Here is a 16483-nt window from a genome sequence, read left to right on the forward strand (position 1 = left end):
TGGCTAATTTTCTTTCTTTTCTTTCTTTTTTTTTGTATTTTTAGTGGAGACAGGGTTTTGCTATGTTGGACAGGCTGCTCTCAAACTCCTGACCTCAGGTGATCCAACCGCCTTGGCCTCCCCAAATGCTGGGATTACGGGCATGAGCCACCAAGCCCAGCCAGTGTATGTATGAAAAAGTATGTCCCATTCCTACCACCCCATAATTGCCAGACAAAAATAAATGAAGATAATAACTGAGGTTAGTGCATACTTAGTCCAATCTTTTTTTCCTTCTATAGCAAAATTCTTTACCGATGTGGCAAGATTAAAAAACAAATACAGACAGGGTGCAGTGGCTCATGCCTGTAATCCCAGTACTTTGGGAGGCTAAAGCAGGTGAATCACTTGAGGTCAGGAGTTCAGGACCAGCCTGGCTAACATGGTGAAACCCCATCTCTACTAAAAATACAAAAAATTAGCTGGGCATGCTGGCACATGCCTGTACTCCCAGCTACTCAGGAGGCTGAGGCAGGAGAATTGCTTGAAGCCAGGAGGCAGAGGTTGCAGTGAGCCGAGATTGTGCCATTGCACTCCCACCTGGGGAACAGAGCAAGGCTCCATCTTAAAAAACAAAAAAATAAAAAATAAAAAATAAAGATCCTATTGTTGAAAAATGAAACTTTAGACCGGAAGGAATTTTAAGAGACCATCTAGTTCAATCCACTTAACAGATGAGCAAAGTGAGGCCCAAGAGACCCACCTTATGAGCCACTCCACAACCAGTGAGGACTCAGCAGAGTCCTTCTCAACACAGGAAAATAAAAGAACACATGCATTCAAAGGGTTAACAAACAAAAGAGGTTGATATAAAGTGAAAGTAATTAACTTCATGAGAACCCACCAGGCCCCCAGTGAAAACTATTAGGCTGGTGCAAAAGTAATTGGGGTAATAAGTAGCCTGAGACTCAGTAGACTAGACATAGAGAACCGAGACCCCTCCTTTACATTGAAGCTAGAATCTTCGCTGTTAGGAAACTCTTGAAGAGAATTTCACCTCCTGGCTAGGTTTCAGCCCGACTTCATTTCAGGTCAATAAACACTGAGTATGACACTCTGGTGGGTGCTGGAATCAAGGCCAAGGGAAGAAGCAAAACGAAATTTGAAAGATTGGGTTGCAGAGGAGAATGGAAACTTTTGGATCAACAGCCTAGGCAATTCAGAGCACCTCTGCTTCCACAGCATTTGTGTAAAATTTTTGTCCCTCTGGAGTCCTTTAGGAGCCTGTTAAACCACACACAGATTTTTAATTTCCTGAATGTAATTTTACTTCACATATAAAAAAACCCACCCCAATCCAAACTCCTTTTTCTCCCTGCTTCTGTATCTTTTCCACACGCAGGGAGAGATGAGGCCAGCTGACTGGAGGAGGAGGTAGTTTGTTACAATCAGTACTGGTGATCTAGTCTGAAGTCAGGAGCTCACTGAGTGTCTGCTAAAAGAGGCAGGAAATCAAAACACCAGTAGAAACCATGGCCATGGGCGGTGACCACACTGAATTCTGTGGTTTAGCTTTGCCACCAACCAGCATGTGACAGTCAAGAGAGGAGTGAAAATGGCACAAACAGACTGACTAAACCTTTCATGTATCTCCCTGACCAACAGCAAGATTTAGAAGCCCAAGATGATGGTCTAATAATACCCTGATCCTCACATGACCAGCATGAAGCAGATGAAAGAAAACAAAAGCCTTGGGTCAGCTCTTGAAGGGCAATCGGCTGTGCACTGTGACTCATCACTGGGTAGGAGGTGGGGCAAGGGGTTGGGAGGAAGGCAGCCAGAGCACTGCCTGAAATCCATCCAAAACCCAGATTCCATGTGACTACCATCTCATGAGGGTGTCAGTTTTAATCTTGTCAAAATATGCACCAATCACAAGGACAAGTAAACTCTCAACACCATGACTGTGCATTGGAGGAGAAACGAACTGCCTTTTGGTCTGATTATCTTCTCTGACTAAGGAGAAGGAGGAATATAGCAGCAAAAACTTGTCAACTGACAGCATAATGACATGTTAACCATTCTGGGCTTCATCCTATCTCAAGGGAAAGTCCCTCCCAACCTTTTTTTAACTGTCAGAAAGTTGTGGAGTCAGGAGAAAGAACACTGGAATAGGAGAAGACCTGGATTCTCTAGCTGGGTGACCTTTGTAACTGTCATTCATTTAGCAAGTATTTTCTGAGTGTCCACCCTGTGCTAGCATCGTGGTAGGTGACAGGGACATGACGACGAAGACACATGATCCCTAGACTCATGGAGTTTGCTCTCCAGCCTACAGTGTAAGTCATTTAATCCCTCTGAACTCCTGATTCTTCATTTCTAAAATGGAAATAAAAAGACTACTTACTTCACAGGATTGCTATGAGAATTAAGTGAGATAAATATGTACAAATCCACAGTAAATACCAAACCTAAGGCATTTTTATTATAAGGTATTCTTTCTTTCCTTTTTAAACTCCAGTCTTTTTGTGAAGTTTAAAGTTGACATCAGGGGTTGGAAAACTTTTTCCGTAAAGTGCTAAACAGTAGGTGTTTTAAGGTTTGTGGGCCACGTGGTCTCCAGAGCAACTACTCCACCCTGAAGCTATAGCACAGAAATGGCTATAGACAATGTGTCAATGAGTGGGCATGGGTGTGTTCCAATAAAGCTTTATTTACAAATCAGGTGGAGGGCCAGATTTGGCACCTGGGCTGTATCATAGTTTCTGGTATATATCATAGAGTTTAAGAGTGAGGGCTCCAGAGGCAAACTGTCTGCCTCAGTTTTCCCACCTGCAAAATATGCACAGTAATAGTACCTACTTCAAAGTTGCAGTGAAGATTAAATGTGTTCACATAGCATTCATAACTGTGCTTGGTACAAAGAATATACTCGATAAATTATTATCATTAGCTTTTACCATAATACAGAGCATTACCAAGTAAAATTATTGCCAGTCAGGAAATACTGAGTTAATAGGGCAAATACAACCCATTTAAAGACCTTCGGAATTGCTTCAATTGTACCTGTTGTCAAACAAATGCATATTTGTATTTCAGTTGTACCTGTTGTCAAACAAATGCATAAATGCTTTCACAGTGTAATATTCCTTTCTATCATTTTACTATGTTGGTGATACATTTAATAGCACCCTATCTGTTGATAAAAGTTAATGCTGATACATTTTATGACTTGCATGGTTTTTCTACCATGGAGTCTTATTTTGCTAACAATAACAGTAACAATAGGGTGCTTACTATGTGTCAGCAACTGCGCTAAGCACTACACATGTGTAATCTTGTTTATCTTTAACAACAACCCAATGAGGTAGGTTCTCCATTTAACCAATGAGGATATTGAGGCTCAGAGAAGCACTCACCTAAAGCCATACTAGCAGTAGGAAATGGTGGAGCCAGGACTTGAGCCCAGATATGTCTAACAGAGGACACATTTTCTTTTTTTTTAATTGAGACAGCCTCACTCTGTCACCTAGGCTGGAGTGCAGTGGCACAGTCATGGCTCACTGCAGCCTTGACCTCTGAGGCTCAAGTTATCTTCCCACCTCAGCCTCCCAAGTAGCTGGGACCACAGGGGCACATCACTATGCCTGGCTAAGTTTTTTATTTCTATTTGTAGAGACAGGGTCTTCCTATGTTACCCAGGCTGGCCTTGAACTTGTGGGATCAAGTGATCCTCCTGTTTCAGCCTCGCAAAGTGCTGGGATTGCAGGCATGAGCCACTGTGCCTGGCAGAACATATATTCTGACAGTTTTAGGACTTCAGTTTGTCAAGGCCAATCAATTTGCATGGATGGCCAAATTTTACTTCAAAAATGGGAGCAATACCATTTATTGTTGTGTTTTGGGGAAACAGAGTCTAGAAATTTTATATAATATTATGCTGTGACTGGTAATCAACTTTTAATATTAAGGGCGCTATAATGCCCAGAAAGTGCTAACAGCACATTTAGGATGAGGCAACTGCTTTAGGTAAACCACAGGGTCTACTTTCTGCATCAGCATCACTCTATAGGCCCAGAGCTACTAGGTAGTGATGTATGGAACTAGTAGTGAAGAGAGCAGAATTTACCGACTTTTAAATTATTTTTTTATTTTTGAGACAGAGTCTCGCTCTGTTGCCCAGGCTGGAGTGTAATGGTGCAATCTCAGCTCACTGCAACCTCCACCTCCCGGGTTCAAATGATTCTCCTGCCTCAGCCTTCTGAGTAGCTGGGATTACAGGTGCTCGCCACCACACCTGGATACTTTTTATATTTTTAGTAGAGATTGAGTTTCGCCATGTTGGCCAGGCTGGTCCTGAACTCCTGACCTCAGGTAATCCACCTACTTTGGCCTCCCACAGTGTTGGGACTACATGCGTGAGCCATCGCGCACAGCCCAAATTTATCGATTTTATTTGTGTTAAGAGAGCTGTGTGCCTAGGAAAGTAGGTTTGTATCTAGCAATCTGTGTACCAAGATGACTTAGCCAATGGATTCTTTGGCCCTAGCCACAAGAGAAAAAGAGAACAGAGGAAAATGTCTTGTTTGGAAGTGGCTGCTTGTTTTTGACTGGGCAAATTTTAGCCCAGGTGCCAGTAATTTGTGGCTATGTTTAAAAAGAGGCAGGGGGAGGGAAGGGGAAGGAGGAGGAGGCTTCTCGGCTCCTCTGGAATTCCATGGTGTCATTATCGTGTGGGCACTCTGAGCATCCGGCATGATCTGCAGTGACGAGCTGTGCAGTACCAGGAATGGCTCTGAGCTACTGGAGGGAGGGATGGTGGTCACCGCATGCTGAAACCACATCCTGCCCTTCAGCTTTGGCTCATGCTAGTTCTGGAGGCAATGAACAGGAGACAAATCTAGTTGCAAGCAATATCGTCTAGCAAATCTCAGAGAGGATATGAACCAGAGTTTGAAGTGGTGTGTGCAAGATGAATGGGCAGAAGAGAGATTTCCCTCTTATCTCACTACACTCGTGTCAAGAGCAGGCTTCTTACGTCTTCTTCCCTACAGTTTATTTTAGCATAGCATTCATAGTTTTAAAAATCCATCAGTTCACATTACTTCTTTGCTTAAAATCCTCAAATGGCTTCTCCTCGCACTTAGGAAAAAACTCAAGCTCCTTACCATGACTGGCAAGGTTCTCCCTGATCTGGTTTCTACTCCTTTTCCAGCCTAGTTTTGCACAATTTCATTCTGCTCTGGCTACACAGGTTATTTGTCTCTTGAATAGGTCAAGCTTATTCTCACCTCTGGGCCTTTGCCTCTGCCACATCTTTACATGCTCGGCTCCATCCCATCCCTCAGGTCTCACTCCAAATGTGGCCTGCCCCGGGCTCAGAGGACCCCTTCCTGGCCATCTTATGTGAAAGCCTCCCTGTTGCCATCTTCACCTTACTATGGTTTCATTGTTCCATTTATGTACATCTGAATTGGTCTTGCTCACTTACTTGCTGATGGGCTAATTAGGATGGAACCTTAAAGACAGCAAGTGTTGTCCTGTTTCCCACTCTACCCCCAGCCTGGTACATGGTAAGCTCTCAACAAATAGTGTTTTTTTTAAACATACATTTGTCTTTTTGAATCAAAGAGTGTTGTAGCTGGAAGGGACCTAGGAAACAGTTTACCCAAATTTCCTCATACTACAGGTGAGGCGGCTCATGATGGCCAAATGACATATCAAGGTCAATGGCGGATCATCTGGCTGGTCAGGCTGATATCTGTATGGGGACTGGTTCAGACTGATGCCCCAGGAGTGGCATGGGCCTAGGAGTAAATTACTTATAATGCAAACGTATCTCAAACGCTTTCCAGAAGGGCAAGCAGCCTGAGATCTGGAGGGACAGTAAACACTTGGGCTTTCAGAAGCATCAACAAAAATAGCAGCTTCTTCTACCTGTTAGTTTAAAAGGACAAAACCACAAGGCTCTTGCCTAAGTACACTCTATCATTCTCTTTTTTTTTTTTTTTTGAGATGGAGTCTCGTTCTGTCGCCAGGGCTGGAGTGCAGTGGCTGGATCTCAGCTCACTGCAAGCTCCGCCTCCCGGGTTCACGCCATTCTCCTGCCTCAGCCTCTGGAGTAGCTGGGACTACAGGCGCCTGCCACCTCGCCCGGCTAGTTTTTTGTATTTTTTTTTTTAAGTAGAGACAGGGTTTCACCGTGTTAGCCAGGATGGTTTTGATCTCCTGACCTCATGATCCGCCCGTCTCGGCCTCCCAAAGTGCTGGGATTACAGGCTTCAGCCACCGCGCCCGGCCTACTCTATCATTCTCATACAGAATTGTTAAGAATAAGAACACAATTTATCCCCAAATTCCTTATCTTGTATACAAGTGGGGTGCTACAGTATGAAGTATATGTCTGATTGGAAAATCTGCCAGAGTTATCAAAGGCAGAAACGAGGCCCAGCCTCAAGCAGCCTTGCCATGCCTCACATGCTCAATACCCAAGTTGGGTGCCCATCTATAGGAAGGTGGCGTCTTCTATAATAAACCTTCAGTTAGACTAGGCAGTGCCTCTCCCTGCTCTGAGTGCTGGGTACTTCCAAGACCCTTATTTACTCAGTGAATAACACAGATAAAAAACCTGGAAAGTTTTGTTCTGACTTTGAGCTTGAACACTGACAGGTTGAAAGAGAAAAAAATTTCAGTGACATTAATAATCTGCAGGCATGTCAAGATTGGATAAATATTATTTGCAAGTGAAACAGGTCTCTTTTAACAGAGGGAGTTAAAATAATAAGGAGAGCCAAGTTTACATGCATTAATTGTATTCTCAGCAGAGAGAGACTTGCCTCTTCATCTTTCACCCATCCCGGTTACTTTTCTTTCTTTTGAGACGGAGTCTCACTCTGCTGCCCAGGCTGGAGTGCAGTGGTGTGAACTGGCTCACTGCAACCTCCCCCTTTCAGGTTCAAATAATTCTCCTGCCTCAGCCTTCTGAGTAGCTGGGACTACAGGTACTTGCCACTATGTCCGGCTGATTTTTGTATTTTTAATAGAGATGGCGTTTCACCATGTTGGCTAGGCTGGTCTCAAACTCCTCACCTCAAGTGATCCACCCGCCTCAGTCTCCCAAAGTGTCGGGATTACAGGTGTGAGCCACCACACCTGGCCCTGGTTACTTTTGAATTGACAATGGCAGTTGATTCCCCATTGCATCCATCTGAACAGTGACATTTGGCTAGGTGATCTTCCTTAAACTGAGCTCCCATGTATTCCAGCAACCCTCACCTCTGCCCTATAGTTCTATAGGCTGAATGTCACATTGCTATTGGCCCCGACCCAAAATCATTCCCCTTCACGTTCGTTCCTTCCCATTTCTAGGTTCTGCTTACATCGCTTGTCTCTGCAAAGCCTTCCACTTGCCTTTCCATCTGGCCAAATCCTGGCCATCCCTCAAGGAAGGAGAATTTCAGGTTCTACCTCTTTCAAGAAGCCATCTCCAAGGCTCCCAGACTGTGTTAATTCAATTTGCCATTTGAATAGTTAACTTTGTCCCCCCCCAGAGTAGCCCAGAAGCACCTGACAAGCAGGGGCCAGGTCTGACATGATTCTCAAGTGGCTATGGCAACACTAGGTGTTTGGGCCCAATGGATTCAAAAGCATTCATTTGAAGCAATTTGCTGCATATGGAGACCTAGCAGGAGGATGCTGTCAATTCCCACTTCCTGCCATCGGAGACTTCTTCCTTGACTGGACTCATGAGGCCTTCAGATTCTGAGTCCCAGATACTTAGAGCACAGTGTAAATGCTCTCAAGAGCATCCCTCCTTGGATGAGAAAAGGACTGTGGGACTGGCACTGAAAATCCAGCTCACCTGCACAATTTGGCACATCCCAAGGTATGATAAGCCCCCGACAGGGCCAAGATGCTTAGGTAGAATTTTAATAGAAAACATTGGCCGGGTACGGTGGCTCACGCCTGTAATCCCAGCACTTTTGGAGGCTGAGACAGGTGGATCGCAAGGTCAAGAGATAGAGACCATCCTGGCCAACATGGTGAAACCCTGTCTCTACTAAAAATACAAAAATTAGCCCGGTGTGCTGGCAGGCATCTGTAATCCCAGCTACTCAGGAGGCTGAGGCGTGAGAATCGCTTGAACCCGGGAGGCAGAGGTGGCAGTGAGCCGAGATCGCGCCACTGCACGCCAGCCTGGTGAGAGAGCGAGACTCTGTCTCAAAACAAAACAAAACAAAAACAAACAAAGAGAAAACAAACAAACAAAAAAACAAACAAAAAAAAAAGAAAAAGAAAACACTGCTGGGATGCTAGTGCTATAGGTTTAGATCCTGAGTCATCAAGAAAAAAAAAATTATACAAAATGGGCACACTTTCAATCCAGCAGTCTCTGAAGTAGTACTGGAAAGAAAATCAGGTAGAAAACTAATAAAACAGAAATCTCAGTATTTTATATGATCCTTAATCTCTGATTTTGTGTATTTTCTAATGCCCACAATAAGGTCCCTAAAGTTGATGATGACAGTAGCAGCAACAACTACTACACTCCCTGAATGTTACCACATCCCAGGCGTGGTTCTACAGCATTTACCAGGTTGAAATTCAATTTCATTCTCACAGCAACACTGCAGGGTAGACATCATTACTGGCATCTTTTAGAGGTATATGAGTTCTAAGTGAATTTATGAATATGCATAAATTGAGAGTGCATGCTTAAATTATTTTATACTATTAGGAGTCTATGCTCTAGTCTCTTAATCTTCCCCCATTTCCACCGGAGCCCTCATTTCTGTGGGTACCCTCCTACTTCTGCAAATACCCTACTACACCTAGGGTGGTGTGGGCATCTCCTACTTCTTCAGGTGGCCTCCTTTTTCTGCACAGCCCCCTCTAATGCTGTGGCCATGTCCCCGTGTCTGTGAGCAGCCTCCACTTCCTTGGGCACCTAGACACCGCAGGATCTGCCTGCCTGAATGCTAATAAAAATGACTAACAAGGCCAGAAATTCCAGGAGATACAGATTTCCTCCCGTGAAATCCCTAGCAGTTTAACCAGCAGTCACTGAAGGACCCACCCTGTACCCTCAACCTCTACCTTTCAGGTTCAAATGATTCTCCTGCCTCAGCCTTCTGAGTAGCTGGGACTAAGTGAACGCCCCCAGTACCAAGATGTGGTAGAGGCAGATAGGCTTGGAAGTTTCAGAAGGGTGGGATCACAATCATTTCTGTGCATCATTTCTTTTCTTTTTTCTTGTTTTGAGACAGAGTCTCCCTCTGTTACCCAGGCTGGAGTGCGGTGGCAAGATCTTGGCTCCCGGGTTCAAGTGATTCTCATGCCTCAGCCTTCAGAGTAGCTGGGATTACAGCAGTGTGCCATCAGCCCAGCTAATTTTTGTATTTTTAGTAGAGATGGAGTTTCACCATGTTGGCCAGGCTGGTCTCGAACTCCTGACCTCAGGTGATCTGCCTGCCGTGGCCTCCCAGAGTGCTGGGATGACAGGTGTGAGCCACCATGCCCGGCTCTGTGCATCATTTTCAAATGGGCCCGTGATTCTGCTCTTTTGCCTTTATTGCTGCTGCAGTTGTTGGCGTTTCCTTCATCCCAGATAGCACCAGTTTAAAGCCCAGGTGGCCGAGGCCACCCTCCATCAGAGGAAGGCCTCTGCATGTACAGCCTCAAGTGAATCCAAGGTCACTGTGGCAGAGGAACCTGTGTGAAGGGGCCAGGATGCTGATGCACATCAAGGCCCACCAGGGGCTTGGCAACAGCATGCCCTTAATTTAAGGCATTGGGTTTAAATTTGAGTCATTGTGCCATATTCCAGCCTTTTGTTTGCCAAACCGCCAGTCAACTTAAACTAAAACATGTTTTTGGAAAATGCTTTCAGGGGTGGTAGGAATGCAGTAACTTGCTGGAAACATTCAACTGCACTTAGGGTGGTAACGCAGAAAAAAATAGGAATGTGCATCGGTTTAGGTTGTGATGCTCTGCTGCAGAGGGACAAAGAAACTGGGGTTGCAAGCTTTTATTTGTCCTTCTTGATCCACTAGCATGTATGGGTCAGTTTACTCCAGTGAGAAAATTGGTACTCAGGTTCTCCCTGACCTTCCTGGGCTGTTAATGGCAGCTACAGTTACTGTAGAGTTGGGCTCATTCTCATCCCATAGAGAGAGCTAGGAGTAATCAGATCAAAGGTCATTCTGGCATTAAGACCCTCTCCTGTGATAGCGTGTGTGCATGTGTGCAAATATTTTAGTGGTGATAAAAGGCAGGCTCCATTTTGCATTTTGCCTTCTAAGCAATGCGGTTGAAAGGAGAGAGCACTGGAGCAGGAGTTGGAGAACCAGGCTTAGGTCCTGCCTCTATTCCACGTCCCTTCCTGGGCAGGCAACCTTGTGCAAATCACCCAGTTCCCTGGCCTCTGCTTCCTCACTTCTAAAATGGGTTAACAACATCTGCCTACTGTACAGCCTGACTGTGCTTATCAAAGACGTAGATATACAAAGATGGACTTCATAAACCAAAAAGTAACAGATTTATAATTTGCTGGTTGATGGCATCTGGGGATGCCAGAGCCTGTTAGAAGTCATGATCTTCTGAAACACTGCTTGGCCAAGGTGCTGTTTCTTGTTTTTTTCCAGTGGCTTCCTCCTGTGTACTAGACAATGTAGCCTCACACTCGAAGCCTCTTCTCAAGTCTGTCCAATCTCCTTTTCTAGCCATATTTAAATGAACAATCATCACTAGTGTTTATAAACTTCTTACTCTACATGACTAACACTCATAAACTGCTTATCTCACTTAGTCCTCATCATATCTAGAAGCAGGCTGCTATTGTCGTCATTCCCATCTTACAGATGGGCCACAAAGGCCTGCCCAAGATCATAATAACCAGCTCGTGGCAACACCCTTCGATGATCTTATATTCTTTTTTTTTGAGACAGAGTTTCTAAAACAACAGCCTCTGTCACCCAGGCTAGAGTGCAGTGGCGTGATCTTGGCTCACTGTAACCTCTGCCTCCCGGGTTCAAGTGATTCTCCTGCCTCAGCCTCCCGAGTAGCTGGGATTAACAGGTGTGCGCCACCACACCTGGCTAATTTTTGTATTTTTAGTAGAGACAGGGTTTCACCATGTTTGCCAGGCTGGTCTTGAACTCCTGACCTCAAGTGATCCTCCTGCCTCAGCCTCCCAAAGTGCTGGGATTACAGGCATGAGCCACTGCACCCAGCCCATGATCCTATATTCTAAAGCACACTGTGCTACTTCTGTCCATACTTGAATGTTCTGCTCACTGATCTCTCAACAGACCGTATACCTGCCTGCCTGCCTCAAACCAGTTCCCTGAGTTCTACCCTTACTCAAGACCAGTTTAAACCCCACTTTCTCCTTGAAGTCTTTCTTGAATATCCTGCCCACAGTGATGCTACCCTTCTGAAACTTCATAGCCTATCTGCCTCTACCACATCTTGGTTCTTTTCAGATTCATTCTCATGGTGTCAGGGTAGGTAACTTCTTCTAATGCACACTTCTCAGGCTATCAGTTACACTGTATGGCAGGGGGCAATAATTTTTTTTTCTTTCTGTAGAAATCCAGATAGTAAATATTTTAGGCTTACAGGCTATAAGCTCTCTGTTGCTCAACTCTGAACCCAACTCTGCCATTTTGCACAAAAACAGCCACAGACAATATCTAATGAATGAGCAAAGCTGTTCCAATAAAACTTTATTTATGGATAATGAAATTTGAGCTGCATGTAATTTCCATGTGTTATGAAATATTATACTTTTAATTTTTTAAAACATTGAAAAATGTACAAATCATTCTTAGCTCATGGGCCATATAAAAACAGGCGGTAGGCTATTGACCTGAGGGCTAGAAGTTTGCTGACCCCTGCTGCAGACCTTTAAGGTAGAGTCAGATCTATTTCATCTATTTCCCTCACTGGCTAGTGGCAGGGCCTGGAGAAAATAATATAGGTTTTAGAGGAGTATAAGTTTGAATTCAAGTTTAAGCTCTATATTACATTGTACTCAGCAATAACAGACACCAAATAACAGTTGCTTTCATGCCCTTTTAAAGTCATATTTTTTATTGGTACTGCTCAGTTTTTGTCTTAATTCCATCTTATCCCAATAATGCAGTTTCTCAAGGGACTCACTAGGGACCAATGGAACAGGGGCAGTTGTTTGGATAAATGTTGGTGTTTTCTGTCATTGAGCCTCACTGGGGAGAATATAAAGATTTTAAAAATGTACAACCATTCTAAGGACCTCAGAAGTCCCACTGCAAATAGGCAAATCTCTGTCCCCAACTGTATCTGGCCTATGAATTGAGTCTTCAGGTTTAATCACCCTGGGAAGATGGTTGCATATGCTAAAATCCTACTTAACTTTCTGAAAAGTAAGTTACATTGCATTTTGAAATTTGTATAACACTTTCACACCCATTGCCTTTATTTTTACATTTTATTTTTTCATTCTCATAAAAATGCTTCAATATAGGTATGGTTATCCCAGTTTTATAGTTCAGAGAAGTAAAGTGATTGATGTGCAGAAGGTACCACAAAAAAAGAAGCTTCGAACTTTGAGCTGGAATATAGGAGGGGCTGTCCTCTTTCCATCACTAAATTCCTGAAGGACCAGAGTACACGCCCCAGAAGTCATATCTAGAGTTTAATGTCTCCATGCACTTTGTTTAAAAATTCTCATTAATATGCAAAATGTAATATCTGGCCTCCAAAGTAGTTTCTGAGCTGGTCTGTAAACTTGAAAACTCATTGGGATCACCAGGCAGATGTTTTAAAAGTAGCAATGCCTGGGTACCACCTTCAACTAATTAAATTGGAAGCTCCAGAGGTGGGCTTCTGTAGTCTAACAAGCTTCGAAGGTGATTGAAATGTGCAGCCAGGGCTAAGAACCACTGGGATCACAGCAGGCTCACTGCAGAGCCATTACATGGGTGATGGTCTCTGAAACCTTCTCCTGGTTGACTTGATGCTCAAGACTCACTCAATCCTCTGACCTCTCTGTGACCTGGTTAGTCAGCACTCACCTACTTATGTTTACAAACTTCCAGTCTGACTGGCTCAGCCTCTGGAATCCTCTCCAGCTCCCCAAGGGAATTTCCAAAATGTGTTGGTCTTGAGGTATAGGGTAAACTATGTTTTAAATGTCCTTCCACGAGTAGGTAAGCTGCTGCTTCTAGAGATGTGAAATCTTTAAAAGACATAGCTAGAACTGTCTTTATGTCATTGGGGCTGTGTAGGGGAGGGAGCAGGGCCAATGCATGTAGCTTGTAGCCAGTGAAATTGATGTAGAAATGTTATATAAACATCTTTCTAAGTTATAGTAAAAAATTTTCCAACTCTAAACATTCCATGAAATTTTCATGCTGAGTGATAACATTTTGAGATAGCAGCGTTAGCCGTCTCTTTTATTACCTCTGCATAGCTCTTTTTTGGAAGATGACAACCGGCATGAACATAACAGATTTTCAGAAAATGTATTTGGCTCTCAAGGCTTTGAACCTTTTTTTTTTTTTTCCCCAAATGGCCCTTAAAATCAGTTTAGCTCCTTAGCGAAACCAGTAATCATTGTAGCATTTAAACACCATTAGGTCAAAATAGTATGATGGGGATAACATACTGGCAAGCTACCTTGCAGAGTTGGTTTAAGGATAAGAATGTATGAGAAGTATACTGAGTTCCTAAGAAGGAAAACCTCAAAACACGGTAGCTATCATTAAAAAGTTTTAAGTTCTTTATAAAAATAACATATTATTCCTCAAATTACAGAGGCCTCTAATAGTGATGGGGAAAAATTGTTCTTTGCAAAACAGACATATTTTTCCACTATTTCTGAGCCTAACAACTTTGAAAGCATTCAGCAGTTTCTCTAAGATTATTTAAAGCAAAATGCTTATGATGTATTTTACAATTAGATACTCTTGGATACGTGTTCTCTGTGCTGCGTCTTACGCAAGTGCCAGATTCACCAATTATTTTTTTAAAAGTAGAAAACATTTTAATCAACTCAACTGAAAAGGCATTTTAGGGGGAAATCAATAATTTTGGTAAGTGGGTAATAGTAAACATTAGCGGCTGACTTTGCACAGTAGATAGATTCTACTGTGCAAAGTGCTTCTGTTTATATCACTAAGTTTCCCCAGTTACCTTGGAAAGTTGAGGTAAGTCATTGTTACAGAGGAGGAAACCACGTCTTAGGGAGGCTGAGACAGTTTGAAATCAGTGGAGCTGGGACCTGCCCTCAGGCTATTTTACTTCGGATCCGCTGCTCACAGAGAACTCATGGTACCAGTTAAAAGTGTAGACTCTAAGACTGCCCAGATTTCAGATCTTGATTTCATCCCTTTGTGATCGTGGACAAGTCATTTTATCTTACTGTACTAGCATTTGTTTAAAGAGAGATAATCAAAGCACCCGTATTTTATAGGGTTACTGAAAAGATAAAAGGTAAAAATGAACATATTGGATGAAATAGATTTTCACTATCATGATGCTTGTTCCTTTGCTTTATTTCTTGTAAAAGGAAAAGCAGGTAGAAAGGAAGGCCATCTAAAAACTGACCATTTTGAAGATCAGTTTGTAATAAGACATCAGATCTAAGTGTCTTCCTCTAATACCCAGAAGATGGAAACTATTCGTAGTCTTAGCAGTGGAAGCTTCCAGATCATCCTGGGCCCATTTCCAACCAGCCTAGACTAGTCTGTGGGACCTAGGAGGACTAGGTGACCTCCGTGAACTTGCAGAGTCACACTGAATGGCATGAACATTTCACCCAAGAAGGTCTCTTATTTTTATCCCTTTTGGATTGGAAGAAGAGCTTAGCTGAAGAGCGAATATATCTGCTCATGTGGTCACAGGCTCAGCTCACAGCTCCTAACCTGCTTCTTGCAGGCCTGGGTTTTTATCAGGTCACTTTGGACAGCCAAGCCTGCATCTGCCCAGATGACAGGTGAAGGATCCAGGTCTCAAGGGTCCTTGAATGTCATCACCCTGGCTGAGCCTCTGCAATCATCTGACTCAGTGGCACAGCACCGAGCAGCACAACAACCCAGGAAAAAGCAAATAAAACCAAACCAACCACACCCACGGGGGAAAATTCCCTCCTACTTCTGAGCCTAAAACCCAAACAGCTGTTACCTCCCAGGTTGACTGCTGACAAAAATACACAAGGGGGCTTTGGAGGGTGGGCAGGGATAACAAAATAATAATAAACCAATGAAAAATAATAACATGACAGTCATGGTTAAGCTGATCTGCTTTACCATATTCATCATTAATATTTTGCTCATTAACTTTTTCTTTTTTGAGATGGAGTGTTGCACTGTTGCCCAGGATGGAGTGCAATGGCGCCATCTCAGCTTACTGCAACCTCTGTCTCCCAGGTTCAAGTGATTCTCCAGCCTCAGCCTCCTGAGTAGCTGGGATTACAGGCACCTGCCACCACACCCGGATAATTTTTTTTTGTATTTTTAGTAGAGACAGGGTTTCACTATGTTGGCCAGGCTGGTCTCGAACTCCTGACCTCGTGATTCACCCACCTCGGCCTCCCAAAGTGCTGGGATTACAGGTGTGAGTCACTGCGCTTGGCCAAAACAGGCAGTTTTAAGCTTTCGGTGGACATGGGATTGAATACTGTTATCACACCGGGGTGGAAGGGAACCACAGGCACAAAACACGGAGGTGCTTTAACTCATCCAGTTTTGTGGCCTCATCTGAGAATGCCTTGGGGTCCCCCAGAATCAGCTGAAGTAGGACAAGTGGGAGACAGTGAGAACAGTCAGAGGTGTGGGGTTTTGAAACAGGCCAAAGCACTCTAGGGTTTGCTTCCTGCTGAATTCTCTCTTGCTAAGGCTGTTGCCAGGGCCAGTGCTGCCTGTGACATGTTCCTGCGTATCCACAGGGCGGGCTTGGAAGGGGCTTGGTGTGAAATTTCACTTGAAGAGGCTGGCTCTTTAACCCACTCACTGGGGTCATACGGCGGCCCCTGCCCATCCCGGCCAATCTCAGCGACATCCTAGTGCGACCCACTTAAGAACCTGAAGGATGCTGGGGAAGAAGGAGATCGAGGGGTCTGTTTTCTGCTTGCCTCAAAATTCTTAAGGTCCTAAAAAGTTATTTTTTGGGGAAACCACTTCAAGACAACCCAAAGAGATGATTCAACTTGGGAAAGGCCCTGGATGAGTCTTTAGGCATTTGAGACTCACCCGGACCACGTAGTTAAATCTTCTGGAATCCAAAATGGCAGTTGAGAAGTCCAGTCTGTTGAAAGCTTCCCCCAGAGTGCAATATCCATGGCGCTGAACGCGAAAACAAAGGCACAGAAGTTACTCCTGCCATGCAGAGGTCGTCCACGTCAGAATGAGCCAGTTACAACAACCCAGCTGGATTTTGACAAATGAGCTTGATGCCTGTCTTAGGTGACCTGGGGCACTGGCTTCTTTCCTGTACCCACAAGCCCTTGAGGGGCACCAAGGTG

The 16483-nt window shown here is 44.0% G+C and overlaps 1 protein-coding gene across 1 annotated transcript in view; it reads right to left on the reverse strand.

The window, feature by feature from the left end:
• Positions 1 to 16483, reverse strand: part of FBXO32 (F-box protein 32) — a 43611-nt gene that overhangs the window by 17498 nt on the left and 9630 nt on the right. Inside the window, exon 4 of the mRNA XM_033203740.1 lies at positions 16212 to 16304. Coding sequence (XP_033059631.1) covers positions 16212 to 16304 — 93 coding nt within the window. The remainder of the gene's footprint in view (positions 1 to 16211; positions 16305 to 16483) is intronic.

Source organism: Trachypithecus francoisi, unplaced genomic scaffold (assembly GCF_009764315.1).
Source record: "Trachypithecus francoisi isolate TF-2019V2 unplaced genomic scaffold, Tfra_2.0 Lachesis_group7, whole genome shotgun sequence".
In the NCBI taxonomy this organism is placed as follows: Eukaryota; Metazoa; Chordata; class Mammalia; order Primates; family Cercopithecidae; genus Trachypithecus; species Trachypithecus francoisi.